The 19,569-nt window shown below is 42.2% G+C and overlaps 1 protein-coding gene across 4 annotated transcripts in view; it reads left to right on the forward strand.

Moving 5' to 3' along the window:
* The window catches only part of il1rl1 (interleukin 1 receptor-like 1), a 76,379-nt gene that overhangs the window by 47,796 nt on the left and 9,014 nt on the right, over positions 1-19,569 (forward strand). For all 4 annotated transcript variants that reach the window (XM_046844536.1, XM_046844538.1, XM_046844537.1 and 1 more), the window contains exons 9-10: positions 3,760-3,897; positions 5,281-5,445. In XM_046844536.1, coding sequence (XP_046700492.1) covers positions 3,760-3,897; positions 5,281-5,445 — 303 coding nt within the window. The remainder of the gene's footprint in view (positions 1-3,759; positions 3,898-5,280; positions 5,446-19,569) is intronic.

Consider the following 19,569-nt stretch of genomic DNA (forward strand, 5'->3'; position numbering starts at 1 on the left):
CATGTGATATGACCTTTCTTACACATAATCATCCGTGTGCTGTAGAATGTTCTGTGTTGAGGATGTAACAGGAAAAGGAGGGGAAGAGGGGTCAGACACTTGTCTGCAGATCCACCATTTGTATGGAGATGTGGTGGTCAAGACCAAGGGTAGTTCTCCGGGGAGCCTACTGTATTCCAGGAAATGTTCTGGTTCTCGAAAGGGGGTTGCGGGTCGTTAGTCCCCTGCCGTGAGTCCTGGAGGAAAACGTGTTAGGGCCCACATCCTGGCCCACACCCCTCTCGGGCATCCATGCTGTGTTCTCGGGAGGGGGCCGACCTTTTGGTCAGGATCAAGCAAAAGTCTTACAGCCTATTGTTAAAAGTGCGATACAAATAAAATAAAATTGAACTAAATTCAACATTAAAAAAAATACTGTATAAATTTACGGTAAAAAACTGCCAGCTGTGGTTGCCTGAAATCTACTTTTTAAAAAAAAATGCTTAAACTGGTACTTTACATTGTAAAAAATTGTCCTGTAAAATATGGTAAAATACTGTCAGATCGAGTTAACTCATTTTGTTTGCAGAAACTGACTACACTTAAAATGCCCAATGGCTATTGGTTTATGAACTACAATTTATAATATTTAAATTATGTGAGCATATTAGTACTTATATTAGTACTAGGATGTATTTTATTTAAGTTCATGACAAAAAACTTACAGAATTATGCAAAATTATTAAAAGTATCAATTCGAGTCAAATCTCTTGTAGATAATAGCAGCACACATTCATGTGCATTTGAAATTAGTAAAGATTTGTATTCATTGCATCAATCCTACAAATTTTTTTGAATGATTTAGTTATTTATTTATTATTAAAAACAGAACGTCCAAACACACCATACATCCAAGCATGCAAGCAAAACAAAGCAGAACTAACATCGGAACAAAAACAGTAACAAAAAACAAAAAAAACCCCAACCCCTCCAAATTCATGCACAAACAATACTTTTCAACATATTTTGTGCATAAAAATTAAACAAAGACTTACTACACACACGTATTCCCCGATTACCAAATCAAGGAAGCGGGGGAAAAAAAACAGAAAAGGTGGCGAAAACTCAGCCGCACCTTTTTACTTAATTACACATCACCGGAGGGCCGCCTGGGAGACCCTACCACTGACATCCCTGAGAACCCCACCCTCCCACTCCTATGCTTACCATGCCCTGTCCACCCTCCCCCACATGTTCTAACCTGCAGAGTCTGGCCCAGAACGGCCAGAACAGGATACCCTGGTTGACCTCTGGGGACAGGCCCCGGATGCATTCACACCTCATGGCCTATAAAATGCACTTCACTACTGAGATGACTTCAAAATCAAACCAAATATTATTGGTCACGTACACATACATACAGAGTACGACATGCAGTGAAATGCTTTTTATGATGACGGTCCGGCATGAGGGAATAGGATGAGGAGAAATATAAACCAAGAAAAAAAAAGAAGGCAGATAAATAAATAAAGTTATAAAGTGGCACTGTGCTGTGCAAGTCCAGAGTTAAAGTGACAGTCCAGAGATTAAAGTGATTAAAGTGTCGTGGTGCAAAAGGAAAAAAACAAAACAAACAAAAAAGTTGTGCCGAAAAAGTCTGAAGATGGAGAGAGTGGACCAGTTTTAGATCCTAGGTGTTTCTTGGTTCAAACTCTGAATGGCCTGCGGGAAGAAGCTCCTTCTCATTCTCATTTACATTTACATTTAATTCTCTAGTAATGAAAAAAACTACATATGTAATGAATAAATCTCTCTGTGTTTGCTTTCAAGGAGCGTAAGCGTTTCCCTGAACGCAACAAAGAAAATAGTCCATTGGTGCTGTTCCTGAACCAGGAAGTGGTGCTACTCGTCAGGACGCTCTCATTGGTGCAGGTGTAGAATGTCTTAAGTACCTGAGAGGGAAGTTTAAATTCCCTTAAGCAGCTCAGATGGTACAGATGCTGCCGGGCCTTCTTCACTAGGGTGTGACAGGCCCAAGACAGGTCCTGTGTGATGTGAACACCTAAGTACCGGAAACTGTCCACTCTCTCCACTAGGGTCCCGTTGATTGCCACAATGCCCTCTCCCTCTCCAGCTCTATGCGCCTCAACCCACTAAAATACAGTTCGAGGTCATGGTGCAATGCCGCTCCGCCTTCAATGGACCACAACTCTGAGATGTGTCTCCAAAACAGAGTCACCACCAGATCGCATGCTCAATTGTCTCCTCATCTCTGCATCATCTGTGCACCCCACAGGTCTGGTCAGAATGAACCTCCCAGGCCATCTCCTCCCTCAGGCGCAGAACCTTTAGCTTAGCCAGGATCTTGTAATCAGCTGTCAACAATGTGATAGGCCTCCAGTTTGCCAGGTCTAGCCTGTCGCCCCTTTTATCAAGAAGAGTGACATGCCCTACTTTAGGAGACAACCCATAGCAAGGTCCCTTCTCGTTTCCCTTACCCGCTGACAGCTTTGGATGCTCGTCTTCCTCTAATGCCTGCTTGCCAGCCTGGACAAATAGCTGTGGGGTTCAGCCACATAGTGAGCCCACAAGGCCTCACTAGCATCCCTGAGCCACCCCTGATCTGCATCCTGCCAGGCCTTCTGCAACACTGTAGTCTATTCCTTAGCCTTCTACCTCTTTCTCCTCGCCATCTCCTGTCCCTACCATCGGCACAGGATGGCAACCTTCTTTTTAGTGTCCTCCCACAAATCTGCTTGCATGGCATACAGCCCCCGCATACTCTGCCAACCCACATAGAGGTGCAGCACGGCCACATTTAACTGCCACAAGCCCCGACCCCTTTGCCCGAATGACTCCAATCACCATTGATTGATTGATTGCCACAAACAGGACATCAAGCCGTGAGGTGTCACCTCCAGTATTCCTCCAGGTATGGCCTGAAGCTTGCAGCTCGCTCACCCTGAACATGTACACCAGGCCTGTTCTCGCCATCACCTGGCCCTCTCTGTCTCCACGTCTACAGCTTCTTGGCATTGAACTGAATATTATCTGCTGTTGTGGCTTTTTTCAGCCACTTGATTATTTCTTTCGCCGATAACTTTACATATGTTTCAGATAATGGAATGATTCTTTGTGAAAAATTACTTTGACAAAAAAATGTTGAAAAATTATGGTAAACATTTTGCTACATCAGCAGTTTTCAATTTAATTTAAATACATCCTTTGGTCCCTCCCACCAATAGCTGCGTATTTGTGTAGAGTAGTGGCTCTAAAAGGCAAAACCCTCTGTTGTTCCCTCCACGGTGCATACACCCCTATTGCCCTGAAACTCACCACCCTCCTCTTCCGATCCACACAAATATTCCTCGGCACTACTGAAACTACCGTCTCAATCTCCCAACCAAAGGTTTTAAATAAGATCCCCCCTCCATCCACCCTCCCATCTCCCACCCCCAAACTGATAGCCTCCATTCCCACCCTTTCGAAAAAAACTCTATTTGAACCTCCAACCTCCAACCAGCACTCTAGCATTCCAGAAAAAATATAGATCAAAAGAAACAGAACGTAAACTAAGGAACACCATTTTTTTAAAAACAAGTGTTAAGAATAAAATAAGAATAAAATTCTTGAAATATTGTTTAATATGCAAAGGATTATGAAGAAGTTAGGTTCACACTGGACAGGTCATATCTTCTCTTTTTGAATGAGACTGAAGACCACTGTTTAAAGCCATTATTGTCCCTAACTGTTTCTAGAGCCTATTGCTTTATGTTTTAGAATCGCTGCTTCCAGTGGCTGCAGTGTTTTCCGGCATGTTCCTGTTCATCCTTCTGGCTGTTGGCATGGTGAAGTGGGTCACTGTAGATCTGGTCTTGATTATCAGAAGTTTCAGAATAATGCAGTTCAAAAGAAATGGTAAACAAATTTAATTTGATTTAATATTCCTTTTTGATTTTAATTAAGCATAAAAATATATTTTCTTTTTGATGTTTTATTTATTTATTAATATTATTAAGCAGAAAATATTATAGTTTTAGTAGCAAAAGGACTTTATTATTTATTTATTTATTTATTTATTTATTTATTAAGGAACTTCTAGAGTTTTCATGATGAACACTTTGGGCCTTTGTGTTTCTGCTGGTTTCAGCTTCTTGGCATTCAGAACTGAATATTAGTGTTGGGCAGCAATGCATTACTGTAACAAAGTTACTTTTGACAGTAACTAATACTGTAACATGTTACTTTTAAAAATAAAGTAACTTTGTTACCGTTACCATATGGTGCGTTACCCGTTACTTTTTTAAATGAATGAATTTGGGCTGAAGTGTAGACTACAGTCTAACCTGCTTACAGCAGAGACGCATTGTAGGATTGGTGGATAAACCACTGTAAACACGAAGAAGACGCACTGTGGTCGTGTCTCCGTTTATTCAGGTCTGTGCGGCAGTAATGGCGAGGCGAGGCAAGAGCAAGACGAGTTTCTCAAAATGGAAATATGCTCATTATTTCACTTTAGTTAAGTATAAATACAAAAACCTTTTAGTCAAATGTAAGCTGTGTCCTTCTGGTTCGAAGGTTGTATCTACTGCGATAAACAGCAGCTCCAGAAACTCCATGCCTCAATGAAGCTAGAAGCTAACTCGGTGTTCTGTTGTACATTGTTGATAGTTTTCATACTTTAGCTGTAAAAGGAACATTTTTAGGAGCTCAACACAACAGCTTTTATGATGCAAAGGCCACTTTAGTATTTGATTCTGGATATATCAATATGTTTAAGTCAGTTTTGTGTTTGTGTAGACCATTACGCATAAAAGGGCATTAATGGGAACATTAAAGAACATTCTTTAAAAAAGTAACTAAAAAGTTACTTTAACAGTAACGCATTACTTTTTGGTGTAAATAATCAACAAAGTAACTGACTTACTTTTTGAATGAAGTAACGAGTAACTGTAACTAGTTACTTTTTTTTAGTAACGAGCACAACACTGCTGAATATAATAGACTGTGTGAAGTGCTGAAATACATCAAACACAATGTGAGCTCTGAATGAGATCAATAAAACTGTACTGAATATTAAAATACTGAATACTCTTAATACTGAATAAATTCCTTCCCAAAACGTAAAAAACTCTGTGCAGAATCATTTGTCCCAGTGATGTGAAATCATAGTGATGTAAGTGATATCATGTGACATAGAGGCCCTTGAAAACAATATATAGACAGGAGGTTTGTGTACACTTATTTTCATTAGCACTTTTGTTTTATAGTAGGGTTTAAATGTTCTTTGTTATTCTTTAGATGGCAAATTATATGATGCATACGTGATCTACCAGAAGGATAACCCAGATGAGAAAACAGGAAGGAAAGCTGCTTATTTTGTCAATGAAGTTTTGCCAGCGGTACTTGAAAACTCCTGCGGCTTTAAACTCTATATTCAGGGCAGAGACGACCTACCCGGTGAAGGTAAATATAATAATTAAATTATATAAATATTTATTTATATCATTGTGCATGGAGACTTAATATATTCTACATAGCCTGAGAAATCTAGTTATAAATATAGCTGCAAGCAGCGATGGCGGGCCCTCGCACATTTGTGTATCGCTATACGGTGCCTCCCAGAAAACAATGCACGGTGGGCAAGTGCATCAAGTGGGTAAATATCAGTGGACTATTTTATGTTGTTACTGACCCATTTGGGGACTGTAGGTAAATGAAACCCCACATTTTAGACAAACGGGGGCGCTAGTGAGCCACTTAAGAGACACACCTTTGTCCGACCTTTTTGTCCACACTTGTGATGTATGTGATTTGTCAAATGTGATGTATATGTCAAATTTCAAGTTAATCTGAGCACGCCAAAAGCCTTAAATATGCCTGAAATAAAATGTAAGTTTGACGCGTTGCCATGAGAACACCGTTCAAGATATCAAAAATCCCTTCGCAATTTAGCAAGTCCAATGTCTCGGCATCATTTTGATTATGTTTGGTGGCAATCGCATGAATATCCTAGGAGGAGTATTTAAAAGTTAACCACATGCAACTGTCAAAAAATCCACCTTTTGTGACTGACACACTTCCTGGCGCCTGTTGGTGGCGCTATGTCCAAGATTCACAATAGGCACATTGATGCGATCGGAATCCTTGGCCGGACATACACACTGCGTGTCATCCGAATAAGACATTTTTTGCTTTAGATATTAGACACTTCCTGTTTCTCTGAATTCGCCATAAATTTGTCGCCTCGCCATGGCAGCACCGTTCAAAATATAAAAATCCTTCACAATTTAGCAAGTGCAATGTCTCGCATCATGTTCACCATGTTTGATGTCAATCGCATGAATTCCCTAGGAGGAGTATTTAAAAGTTCACCACATGCACTTATGAAACCATCCAAAATGTCCGACTTCCTGTTGGGCGGAGCTAATAGGTTTAATTGTGAAAGTTGTTCGGGTCGATGAGATCCATATGCATACCAACTCTCTTACATGTGTGTACATGTTTGCCCCATCTGTGCACCGATATTTGTTTTTGCATTACAGGGGGCGCTACAGAGCCCTATTGCCACGCCTATGTTCCAGCCTTCGAACGGTCCTAATGGCAGACGACTTTGACGTCTGTGCCAAATCTCCGGTGTTTTCGAGCATGTTAAGGCACACAAAGTGCATGCCAAATGCTTAAATATGCCTGAAATAAAAGTAAAGTTTGAGGCGTTGCCATGGGAACGGTGTTCAAGATATCAAAAATCCCTTCGCAATTTATCATCTACAATGTCTCGGCATCATGTTGACCACGTTTGGTGTCAATCGCATAAATATCCTGGAAGGAGTATTTAAAAGTTCACCACATGCAACTGTCAAAAAAATCCACCTTTTGTGACTTCCTGGCGCCTGTTGGTGGCGCTATGTCCGAGATTCACAATAGGCACATCGATGCGATCGGAATCCTTGGCCGAACATACACACCGCTTGTCGTCCGAATAACACATTTTTTGCTTTAGATATTAAACACTTCCTGTTCTCCGAATTCGCCATAAATTTGTCGCCTCGCCATGGCAGCAGTGTTCGAGATATCAAAAATCCCTTCGCAATTTAGCAAGTCCAATGTCTCGCCATCATGTTCGCCACGTTTGATGTCAATCGCATGAATTCCCTAGGAGGAGTATTTAAAAGTTCACCGCATGCACTTATAAAACAAACCAAAATGGCTGACTTCCTGTTGGGTGTAGCTCATAGTTTAGAGGGCGAAAGTTGTTCGGCTCAATGAGGTCTATAGGCGTACCAACTCTCGTACATGTGCGAACATAATTGCCCGATCTGTGCACGAATGTTTGTTTTTTAATTACAGGGGGCGCTACAGAGCCCCCCTGCCACGCCTGTATACCAGCCTTTCTAAGGCCCTAGTGACAAAGGACTCTGACGTGTGTGCCAAATTTCAAGAGTTTTCAAGTATGTTAAGGGACCTCTAATGACCAATGTGTGTAAAAAAAATAAATAAATAAATAAAATATAGCTGCAAGCAGCGATGGCGGGCCCTCGCACATTTGTGTATCGCTATACGGTGCCCCCCAGAAAACAATGCACGGTGTGCAAGTGCATCAAATGGGTAAATATCAGTGGACTATTTTATGTTGTTACTGACCCATTTGGGGACTGTAAGTAAAAGAAACCTCACATTTTAGACAAACGGGGGCGCTAGTGGGCCACTTAAGAGACACACCCTTGTCCGACAATTTTTGGACATACTTAACAGCCGACAAATGTGATGTATGTGTTAAATTTCAAGTTAATCTAAGCACGCCAAAAGCCTTAAATATGCCTGAAATAAAATGTAAGTTTGACGCGTTGCCATGAGAACAGCGTTCGAGATATCAAAAATCACTTTGCAAATTATCATGTACAATGTCTTGCCATCGCATGAATATCCTAGGAGGAGTATTTAAAAGTTCACCACATGCAACTGTCAAAAAATCCACCTTTTGTGACTGACACACTTCCTGGCGCCTGTTGGTGGCGCTATGTCCAAGATTCACAATAGGCACATCGATGCGATCGGAATCCTTGGCGAACATACACACTGCGTGTCATCCGAATAAGACATTTTTTGCTTTAGATATTAGACACTTCCTGTTTCTCTGAATTCGCCATAAATTTGTCGCCTCGCCATGGCAGCACCGTTCAAAATATAAAAAAATCCCTTCACAATTTAGCAAGTGCAATGTCTCGGCATCATGTTCACCATGTTTGATGTCAATCGCATGAATTCCCTAGGAGAAGTATTTAAAAGTTCACCACATGCACTTTTGAAACCATCCAAAATGGCCGACTTACTGTTGGGCGGAGCTAATAGGTTTGATTGTGAAAGTTGTTCGGGTCGATGAGATCTATAAGCCTACCAACTCTCGTTCATGTGCGTACATGTTTGCCTGATCTGTGCACCAATATTTGTTTTTACATTACAGGGGGCGCTACAGAGCCCTATTGCCACGCCTATGTTCCAGCCTTTGACCGGTCCTAATGGCAGACGACTTTGACGTTTGTGCCAAATCTCCGGTGTTTTCGAGCATGTTAAGGCACACAAAGTGCATGCCAAGTGCTTAAATACGCCTGAAAATGAAACTAAAGTTTGAGGCGTTGCCATGGGAACGGTGTTCAAGATATCAAAATCCTTCGCAATTTATTATCTACAATGTCTCGGCATCATGTTGACCACGTTTGGTGTCAATCGCATAAATATCCTGGGAGGAGTATTTAAAAGTTCACCACATGCAACTGTCAGAAAATCCACCTTTTGTGACTGACACACTTCCTGGCGCCTGTTGGTGGCGCTATGTCCGAGATTCACAATAGGCACATCGATGCGAACGGAATCCTTGGCAGAACATATACACAGCGTGTCATCTGAATAACACATTTTTTGCTTTAGATATTAAACACTTCCTGTTCTCCGACCGCCATAAATTTGTCGCCTCGCCACGGCAGCAGCGTTCGAGATATCAAAATCCTTCGCAATTTAGCAAGTCCAATGTCTCGGCATCATGTTCGCCACGTTTGATGTCAATCACATGAATTCCCTAGGAGGAGTATTTAAAAGTTTACCGCATGCACTTATAAAACAAACCAAAATGGCTGACTTCCTGTTGGGTGTAGCTCATAGTTTAGAGGGCGAAAGTTGTTTGGGTCGATGAGGTCTATATGCCTACCAACTCTCGTACATGTGCGTACATAATTGCCCGATCTGTGCACGAATGTTTGTTTTTTAATTACAGGGGGCGCTACAGAGCCCCCCTGCCACGCCTGTATACCAGCCTTTCTAAGGCCCTAGTCACAAAGGACTCTGACGTGTGTGCCAAATTTCAAGAGTTTTCGAGTATGTTAAGGGACCTCTAATGACCAATGTGTGTAAAAAAATAATTAAAAAAAAATAATAATAATAATAATAAATTCTAAGGAAAACAATAGGGCTTCGCACCTCTGGTGCAGGCCATTCTGGCCTGCTCCTCGGTGCTCAGGCCCTAATAATAAATTCTAAGGAAAACAATAGGGCTTCGCACCTCTGGTGCAGGCCATTCTGGCCTGCTCCTCGGTGCTCGGGCCCTAATAAATATAGCTGCAAGCAGCAATGGCGGGCCCTCGCACATTTTTGTATCGCTATACGGTGCCCCCCAGAAAACAATGCACGGTGTGCAAGTGCATCAAGTGGGTAAATATCAGTGGACTATTTTATGTTGTTACTGACCCATTTGGGGACTGTAAGCGAAAGAAACCCCACATTTTAGACAAACAGGGGCGCTAGTGGGCCACTTAAGAGACACACCCTTGTCCGACCTTTTTGGACACACTTAACAGCCGACAAATGTGATGTATGTGTCAAATTTCAAGTTAATCTGAGCACGCCAAAAGCCTTAAATATGCCTGAAATAAAATGTAAGTTTGACGTTGCCATGAGAACAGCGTCGAGATATCAAAAATCACTTTGCAAATTATCATCTACAATGTCTCGCCATCATTTTGATTATGTTTGGTGGCAATCGCATGAATATCCTAGGAGGAGTATTTAAAAGTTAACCACATGCAACTGTCAAAAAATCCACCTTTTGTGACTGACACACTTCCTGGCGCCTGTTGGTGGCGGTATGTCCAAGATTCACAATAGGCACATTGATGCGATCGGAATCCTTGGCGGACATACACACTGCGTGTCATCCGAATAAGACATTTTTGCTTTAGATATTAGACACTTCCTGTTTCTCTGAATTGCCATAAATTTGTCGCCGCCATGGCAGCACCGTTCAAAATATAAAAATCCTTCACAATTTAGCAAGTGCAATGTCTCGCATCATGTTCACCATGTTTGATGTCAATCGCATGAATTCTAGGAGGAGTATTTAAAAGTTCACCGCATGCACTTATGAAACCATCCAAAATGTCCGACTTCCTGTTGGGCGGAGCTAATAGGTTTAATTGTGAAAGTTGTTCGGGTCGATGAGATCCATATGCATACCAACTCTCTTACATGTGTGTACATGTTTGCCCCATCTGTGCACCGATATTTGTTTTTGCATTACAGGGGGCGCTACAGAGCCCTATTGCCACGCCTATGTTCCAGCCTTCGAACGGTCCTAATGGCAGACGACTTTGACGTCTGTGCCAAATCTCCGTGTTTTCGAGCATGTTAAGGCACACAAAGTGCATGCCAAATGCTTAAATATGCCTGAAATAAAATGTAAGTTTGACGCGTTGCCATGGGAACGGCGTTCGAGATATCAAAAATTCCTTCGCAATTTATTATCTACAATGTCTCAGCATCATGTTGACCACGTTTGGTGTCAATCGCATAAATATCCTGGGAGGAGTATTTAAAAGTTCACCACATGCAACTGTCAAAAATCCACCTTTGTGACTGACACTTCCTGGCGCCTGTTGGTGGCGCTATGTCCGAGATTCACAATAGGCACATCGATGCGATCGGAATCCTTGGCAGAACATACACACTGCGTGTCATCTGAATAAGACATTTTTTTGCTTTAGATATTAAACACTTCCTGTTCTCTGAATTCGCCATAAATTTGTCGCCGCCATGGCAGCACCGTTCGAGATATCAAAAATCCTTCGCAATTTAGCAAGTCCAATGTCTCGCATCATGTTCGCCACGCTTGATGTCAATCGCATGAATTCTAGGAGGAGTATTTAAAAGTTCACCATGCACTTATAAAACAAACCAAAATGGCTGACTTCCTGTTGGGCGAGCTCATAGTTTAGAGGCGAAAGTTGTTCGGTCGATGAGATCTATATGTACCAACTCTCGTACATGTGCGAACATAATTGCCCCATCTGTGCACGAATGTTTGTTTTTAATTACAGGGGCGCTACAGAGCCCCTGCCACGCCTGTATACCAGCCTTTGTCCGGCCCTAGTGACAAAGGACTCTGACGTGTGTGCCAAATTTCAAGAGTTTTCGAGCATGTTAAGGGACCCCAAATTGCCAATGTGTAAAAAAAATAAAATAAAATATAGCTGCAAGCAGCGATGGCGGCCTCGCACATTTGTGTATCGCTATACGGTGCCTCCCAGAAAACAATGCACGGTGGGCAAGTGCATCAAGTGGGTAAATAGTGGACTATTTTATGTTGTTACTGACCTATTTGGGGACTGTGGCTAAAAGAAACCCCACATTTAAAACAAACGGGGGCGCCAGCTGATGCTGGATCTGTGGTGATCACAAATGCTGAGCTTATAAAACTCGGAGCTACTAACCATATAGACTGTTTAAAACTGCAGAAAGAACATTACTTATAATCTTATACTCCAGTAATCATGTTAGTTCTCACTCTCCAGTGTTCTGTATTGTTGAAAGATTTATGATCAAACTCTTGATGTCACCCAGATGAGGATGGGTTCCCCTTTTGAGTCTGGTTCCTCTCAAGGTTTCTTCCTCATAACATCTAAGGGAGTTTTTCCTTGCCACAGTCGCCACGGCTTGCTCATCAGGGACAAATGCACACCATTCACCATCACTGTTGATTTGTGTAAAGCTGCTTTGAGACAATGTCTGTTGTGAAAAGCGCTATACAAATAAACTTGACTTGACTTGACTAGTGAGACACTTAAGAGACACACTCTTGTCCGACCTTTTTGTCCACACCTAACAGCCGACAAATGTGATGTATGTGTCAAATTTCAAGTTAATCTTAGCATGCCAAAAGCCTTAAATATGCCTCAAATTAAAGTTAAGTTTGACGCGTTGCCATGAGAACAGCGTTCGAGATATCAAAAATCACTTTGCAATTTAGCAAGTGCAATGTCTCGGCATCATGTTGACCACGTTTGGTGTCAATCGCATGAATTCCTAGGAGGAGTATTTAAAAGTTCACCACATGCACTTTTGAAACCATCCAAAATGGCCGACTTCCTGTTGGGCGGAGCTAATAGGTTTGATTGTGAAAGTTGTTCGGGTCGATGCGATCTATATGCCTACCAACTCTCGTTCATGTGCGTACATGTTTGCCCGATCTGTGCACCGGTATTTGTTTTTGCATTACAGGGGGCGCTACAGAGCCCTACTGCCACGTCTGTGCCTAATCTCCGGTGTTTTTGAGCATGTTAAGGCACTCAAAGTGCATGCCAAGTGCTTAATTACGCCTGAAAATGAAAGTAAAGTTTGACGCGTTGCTATGGGAACAGCGTTTGATATATCAAAAATTCCTCCTCAATTTATCATCTACAATGTCTCAGCATCATGCTGACCACTTTTGGTGTCAATCGCATAAATATCCTGGGAGGAGTATTTAAAAGTTCACCACATGCAACTGTCAAAAAATCCACCTTTTGTGACTGAAACACTTCCTGGCGCCTGTTGGTGGCGCTATGTCCGAGATTCACAATAGGCACATTGATGCGATCAGAATCCTTGTCCAAACATATACACAGCATGTCATTCAAATAAGACATTTTTTGCTTTAGATATTAAACACTTCCTGTTCTCCAAATTCGCCATAAATTTGTCGCCGCCATGGCAGCACCGTTCGAGATATCAAAAATCCTTCGCAATTTAGCAAGTCCAATGTCTCGCCATCATGTTCGCCACGTTTGATGTCAATCGCATGAATTCCCTAGGAAGAGTATTTAAAAGTTCACCGCATGCACTTATAAAACAAACCAAAATGGCTGACTTCCTGTTGGGCGTAGCTCATAGTTTAGAGGGCGAAAGTTGTTCGGCTCGATGAGGTCTATATGCATACCAACTCTTGTACATGTGCGTACATAATTGCCCGATCTGTGCACGAATGTTTGTTTTTTTATTACAGGGGGCGCTACAGAGCCCCCCTGCCACGCCTGTATACCAGCCTTTCTAAGGCCCTAGTGACAAAGGACTCTGACGTGTGTGCCAAATTTCAAGAGTTTTCGAGTATGTTAAGGGACCTCTAATGACCAATGTGTAAAAAATAAAATAAATAAATAAATAAATAAATAAATAAAATAAATTCTAAGGAAACCAATAGGGCTTCGCACCTCTGGTGCAGGCCATTCTGGCCTGCTCCTCGGTGCTCGGGCCCTAAATATAGCTGCAAGCAGCGATGGCGGGCCCTCGCACATTTGTGTATCGCTATACGGTGCCTCCCAGAAAACAATGCACGGTGGGCAAGTGCATCAAGTGGGTAAATATCAGTGGACTATTTTATGTTGTTACTGACCTATTTGGGGACTGTGGGTAAAAGAAACCCCACATTTAAAACAAGCAGGCGCTAGTGAGACACTTAAGAGACACACTCTTGTCCGACCTTTTTGTCCACACCTAACAGCCGACAAATGTGATGTATGTGTCAAATTTCAAGTTAATCTTAGCATGCCAAAAGCCTTAAATATGCCTCAAATTAAAGTTAAGTTTGACGCGTTGCCATGAGAACAGCGTTCGAGATATCAAAAATCACGTTGCAGTTTATCATCTACAATGTCTCGGCATCATGTTGCTTAAGTTTGGTGTCAATCGCATGAATATTCTAGGAGGAGTATTTAAAAGTTCACCATGCACTTATAAAACAACCCAACATGGCCGACTTCCTGTTGGGCGGAGCTAATAGGTTTGATTGTGAAAGTTGTTCGGTCTATGAGATCTATATGCATACCAACTCTTGTACATGTGCGTACATGTTTGCCTAATTTGTGCACCGATCATTTTTTTTGCATTACAGGGGGCGCTACAGAGCCCTACTGCCACGTCTGTGCCTAATCTCCGGTGTTTTTGAGCATGTTAAGGCACTCAAAGTGCATGCCAAGTGCTTAATTACGCCTGAAAATGAAAGTAAAGTTTGACGCGTTGCTATGGGAACAGCGTTTGATATATCAAAAATTCCTCCTCAATTTATCATCTACAATGTCTCGGCATCATGTTGACCACTTTTGGTGTCAATCGCATAAATATCCTGGGAGGAGTATTTAAAAGTTCACCACATGCAACTGTCAAAAAATCCACCTTTTGTGACTGAAACACTTCCTGGCGCCTGTTGGTGGCGCTATGTCCGAGATTCACAATAGGCACATTGATGCGATCGGAATCCTTGTCCGAACATATACACAGCATGTCATCCGAATAAGACATTTTTTGCTTTAGATATTAGACACTAACTTTTTCACTGAATTCGCCATAAATTTGTCGCCTCGCCATGGCAGCACCGTTCAAAATATCAAAAATCCCTTCGCAATTTAGCAAGGGCAATGTCTCGCATCATGTTCTCCACGTTTGATGTCAATTGCATGAATTCTAGGAGGAGTATTTAAAAGTTCACCACATGCACCTATAAAACAACCCAACATGGCCGACTTCCTGTTGGGCGGAGCTCATAGGTTTAATTGTGAAAGTTGTTCGGGTCGATGAGATCTATATGCATACCAACTCTCTTACATGTGTGTACATGTTTGCCCCATCTGTGCACCGATATTTTTTTTTGCATTACAGGGGGCGCTACAGAGCCCTATTGCCACGCCTATGTTCCAGCCTTCGACCGGTCCTAATGGCAGACGACTTTGACGTCTGTGCCAAATCTCCGGTGTTTTCGAGCATGTTAAGGCACACAAAGTGCATGCCAAATGCTTAAATATGCCTGAAATAAAAGTAAAGTTTGAGGCGTTGCCATGGGAACGGTGTTCAAGATATCAAAAATCCCTTCGCAAATTATCATCTACAATGTCTCAGCATCATGTTGACCACGTTTGGTGTCAATCGCATAAATATCCTGGAAGGAGTATTTAAAAGTTCACCGCATGCACTTATAAAACAACCCAACATGGCCGACTTCCTGTTGGGCAGAGCTAAAAGGTTTGATTGTGAAAGTTGTTCGGGTCTATGAGATCTATATGCATACCAACTCTTGTACATGTGCGTACATGTTTGCCTAATTTGTGCACCGATCATTTTTTTTGCATTACAGGGGGCGCTACAGAGCCCTACTGCCACGTCTGTGCCTAATCTCCGGTGTTTTTGAGCATGTTAAGGCACTCAAAGTGCATGCCAAGTGCTTAATTACGCCTGAAAATGAAAGTAAAGTTTGACGCGTTGCTATGGGAACAGCGTTTGATATATCAAAAATTCCTCCTCAATTTATCATCTACAATGTCTCAGCATCATGTTGACCACTTTTGGTGTCAATCGCATAAATATCCTGGGAGGAGTATTTAAAAGTTCACCACATGCAACTGTCAAAAAATCCACCTTTTGTGACTGAAACACTTCCTGGCGCCTGTTGGTGGCGCTATGTCAGAGATTCACAATAGGCACATTGATGCGATCGGAATCCTTGTCCGAACATATACACAGCATGTCATCCGAATAAGACATTTTTTGCTTTAGATATTAGACACTAACTTTTTCACTGAATTCGCCATAAATTTGTCGCCTCGCCACGGCAGCACCGTTCAAAATATCAAAAATCCCTTCGCAATTTAGCAAGGGCAATGTCTCGCCATCATGTTCGCCACGTTTGATGTCAATCGCATGAATTCCCTAGGAGGAGTATTTAAAAGTTCACCGCATGCACTTATAAAACAAACCAAAATGGCTGACTTCCTGTTGGGTGTAGCTCATAGTTTAGAGGGCGAAAGTTGTTCGGCTCGATGAGGTCTATATGCATACCAACTCTCGTACATGTGCGTACATAATTGCCCGATCTGTGCACGAATGTTTGTTTTTTAATTACAGGGGGCGCTACAGAGCCCCCCTGCCACGCCTGTATACCAGCCTTTCTAAGGCCCTAGTGACAAAGGACTCTGACGTGTGTGCCAAATTTCAAGAGTTTTCGAGTATGTTAAGGGACCTCTAATGACTAATGTGTGTAAATAAATAAATAAATAAATAAATAAATAAATAAATAAATAAATTCTAAGGAAACCAATAGGGCTTCGCACCTCTGGTGCAGGCCATTCTGGCCTGCTCCTCGGTGCTCGGGCCCTAAATATAGCTACAAGCAGCGATGGCGGCCCTCGCACATTTGTGTATCGCTATACGGTGCCTCCCAGAAAACAATGCACGGTGGGCAAGTGCATCAAGTGGGTAAATATCAGTGGACTATTTTATGTTGTTACTGACCTATTTGGGGACTGTGGGTAAAAGAAACCCCACATTTTAAACAAACGGGGGCACTAGTGAGACACTTAAGAGACACACTCTTGTCCGACCTTTTTGTCCACACCTAACAGCCGACAAATGTGATGTATGTGTCAAATTTCAAGTTAATCTTAGCATGCCAAAAGCCTTAAATATGCCTCAAATTAAAGTTAAGTTTGACGCGTTGCCATGAGAACAGCGTTCGAGATATCAAAAATCACGTTGCAGTTTATCATCTACAATGTCTCGGCATCATGTTGCTTAAGTTTGGTGTCAATCGCATGAATATTCTAGGAGGAGTATTTAAAAGTTCACCGCATGCACTTATAAAACAACCCAACATGGCCGACTTCCTGTTGGGCGGAGCTAATAGGTTTAATTGTGAAAGTTGTTCGGGTCGATGAGATCTATATGCATACCAACTCTCTTACATGTGTGTACATGTTTGCCCCATCTGTGCACCGATATTTGTTTTTGCATTACAGGGGGCGCTACAGAGCCCTATTGCCACGCCTATGTTCCAGCCTTCGACCGGTCCTAATGGCAGACGACTTTGACGTCTGTGCCAAATCTCCGGTGTTTTCGAGCATGTTAAGGCACACAAAGTGCATGCCAAATGCTTAAATATGCCTGAAATAAAAGTAAAGTTTGAGGCATTGCCATGGGAACGGTGTTCAAGATATCAAAAATCCCTTCGCAAATTATCATCTACAATGTCTCAGCATCATGTTGACCACGTTTGGTGTCAATCGCATAAATATCCTGGAAGGAGTATTTAAAAGTTCACCGCATGCACTTATAAAACAACCCAACATGGCCGACTTCCTGTTGGGCAGAGCTAAAAGGTTTGATTGTGAAAGTTGTTCGGGTCTATGAGATCTATATGCATACCAACTCTTGTACATGTGCGTACATGTTTGCCTAATTTGTGCACCGATCATTTTTTTTGCATTACAGGGGGCGCTACAGAGCCCTACTGCCACGTCTGTGCCTAATCTCCGGTGTTTTTGAGCATGTTAAGGCACTCAAAGTGCATGCCAAGTGCTTAATTACGCCTGAAAATGAAAGTAAAGTTTGACGCGTTGCTATGGGAACAGCGTTTGATATATCAAAATTCCTCCTCAATTTATCATCTACAATGTCTCAGCATCATGTTGACCACTTTTGGTGTCAATCGCATAAATATCCTGGGAGGAGTATTTAAAAGTTCACCACATGCAACTGTCAAAAATCCACCTTTGTGACTGAAACACTTCCTGGCGCCTGTTGGTGGCGCTATGTCAGAGATTCACAATAGGCACATTGATGCGATCGGAATCCTTGTCCGAACATATACACAGCATGTCATCCGAATAAGACATTTTTTGCTTTAGATATTAGACACTAACTTTTTCACTGAATTCGCCATAAATTTGTCGCCTCGCCACGGCAGCACCGTTCAAAATATCAAAATCCTTCGCAATTTAGCAAGCAATGTCTCGCATCATGTTCTCCACGTTTGATGTCAATTGCATGAATTCCCTAGGAGGAGTATTTAAAAGTTCACCACATGCACCTATAAAACAACCCAACATGGCCGACTTCCTGTTGGGCGGAGCTAATAGGTTTAATTGTGAAAGTTGTTCGGGTCGATGAGATCTATATGCATACCAACTCAAGTCAAGTCAAGTCAAGTTTATTTGTATAGCGCTTTTCACAACAGACATTGTCTCAAAGCAGCTTTACACAAATCAACAGTGGTGGTGAATGGTGTGCATTTGTCCCTGATGAGCAAGCCGTGGCGACTGTGGCAAGGAAAAACTCCCTTAGATGTTATGAGGAAGAAACCTTGAGAGGAACCAGACTCAAAAGGGGAACCCATCCTCATCTGGGTGACATCAAGAGTTTGATCATAAATCTTTCAACAATACAGAACACTGGAGAGTGAGAACTAACATGATTACTGGAGTATAAGATTATAAGTAATGTTCTTTCTGCAGTCTTAAACAGTCTATATGGTTAGTAGCTCCGAGTTTTATAAGCTCAGCATTTGTGATCACCACAGATCCAGCATCAGCTTCTCCATGCCAGAGCCTTTAAACACTCCAGGAGGTCCAATGTCAAAACTCCACACATTTAGCGGGATCCAAATGGCACTGGTACGTCTCTAGATGGTTCAGGATGTTTGTGAGTTCGGCATCTACTTCTTTAAAGGTCCGTAATCATCACGAGGTGGGAGGTGACTGGAGCTGGAGCAACCTCAGGATGCCTCGGGATGGGGAGAGAAAGAGAAGCAGTGGAGAGGAATTAGCGTAGCTGCTGTTCATGATATTAACAGCACAAGTTGATAATGTGCATGTGATCAGATGTTCTGGAGCACAAGGTTATGATGTGATGTGTGTTATGTGTAGGCTTTGCTAAAAAGATACGTTTTTAATCTACACTTAAATTGGGTGAGTGTGTCTGAGCCCCGAACACCGTCAGGAAGACTATTCCAACTCTCTTACATGTGTGTACATGTTTGCCCCATCTGTGCACCGATATTTGTTTTTGCATTACAGGGGGCGCTACAGAGCCCTATTGCCACGCCTATGTTCCAGCCTTCGACCGGTCCTAATGGCAGACGATTTTGACGTCTGTGCCAAATCTCCGGTGTTTTCGAGCATGTTAAGACACACAAAGTGCATGCCAAATGCTTAAATATGCCTGAAATAAAAGTAAAGTTTGAGGCGTTGCCATGGGAACGGCGTTCAAGATATCAAAAATCCCTTCACAATTTATCATCTACAATGTCTCGGCATCATGTTGACCACGTTTGGTGTCAATCGCTTAAACATCCTGGAAGGAGTATTTAAAAGTTCACCACATGCAACTGTCAAAAAATCCACCTTTTGTGACTGACACACTTCCTGGCGCCTGTTGGTGGCGCTATGTCCGAGATTCACAATAGGCACATCGATGCGATCGGAATCCTTGGCCGAACATACACACCGCTTGTCGTCCGAATAA

Source organism: Silurus meridionalis, chromosome 3, assembly GCF_014805685.1.
Source record: "Silurus meridionalis isolate SWU-2019-XX chromosome 3, ASM1480568v1, whole genome shotgun sequence".
Classification (NCBI taxonomy): Eukaryota; Metazoa; Chordata; class Actinopteri; order Siluriformes; family Siluridae; genus Silurus; species Silurus meridionalis.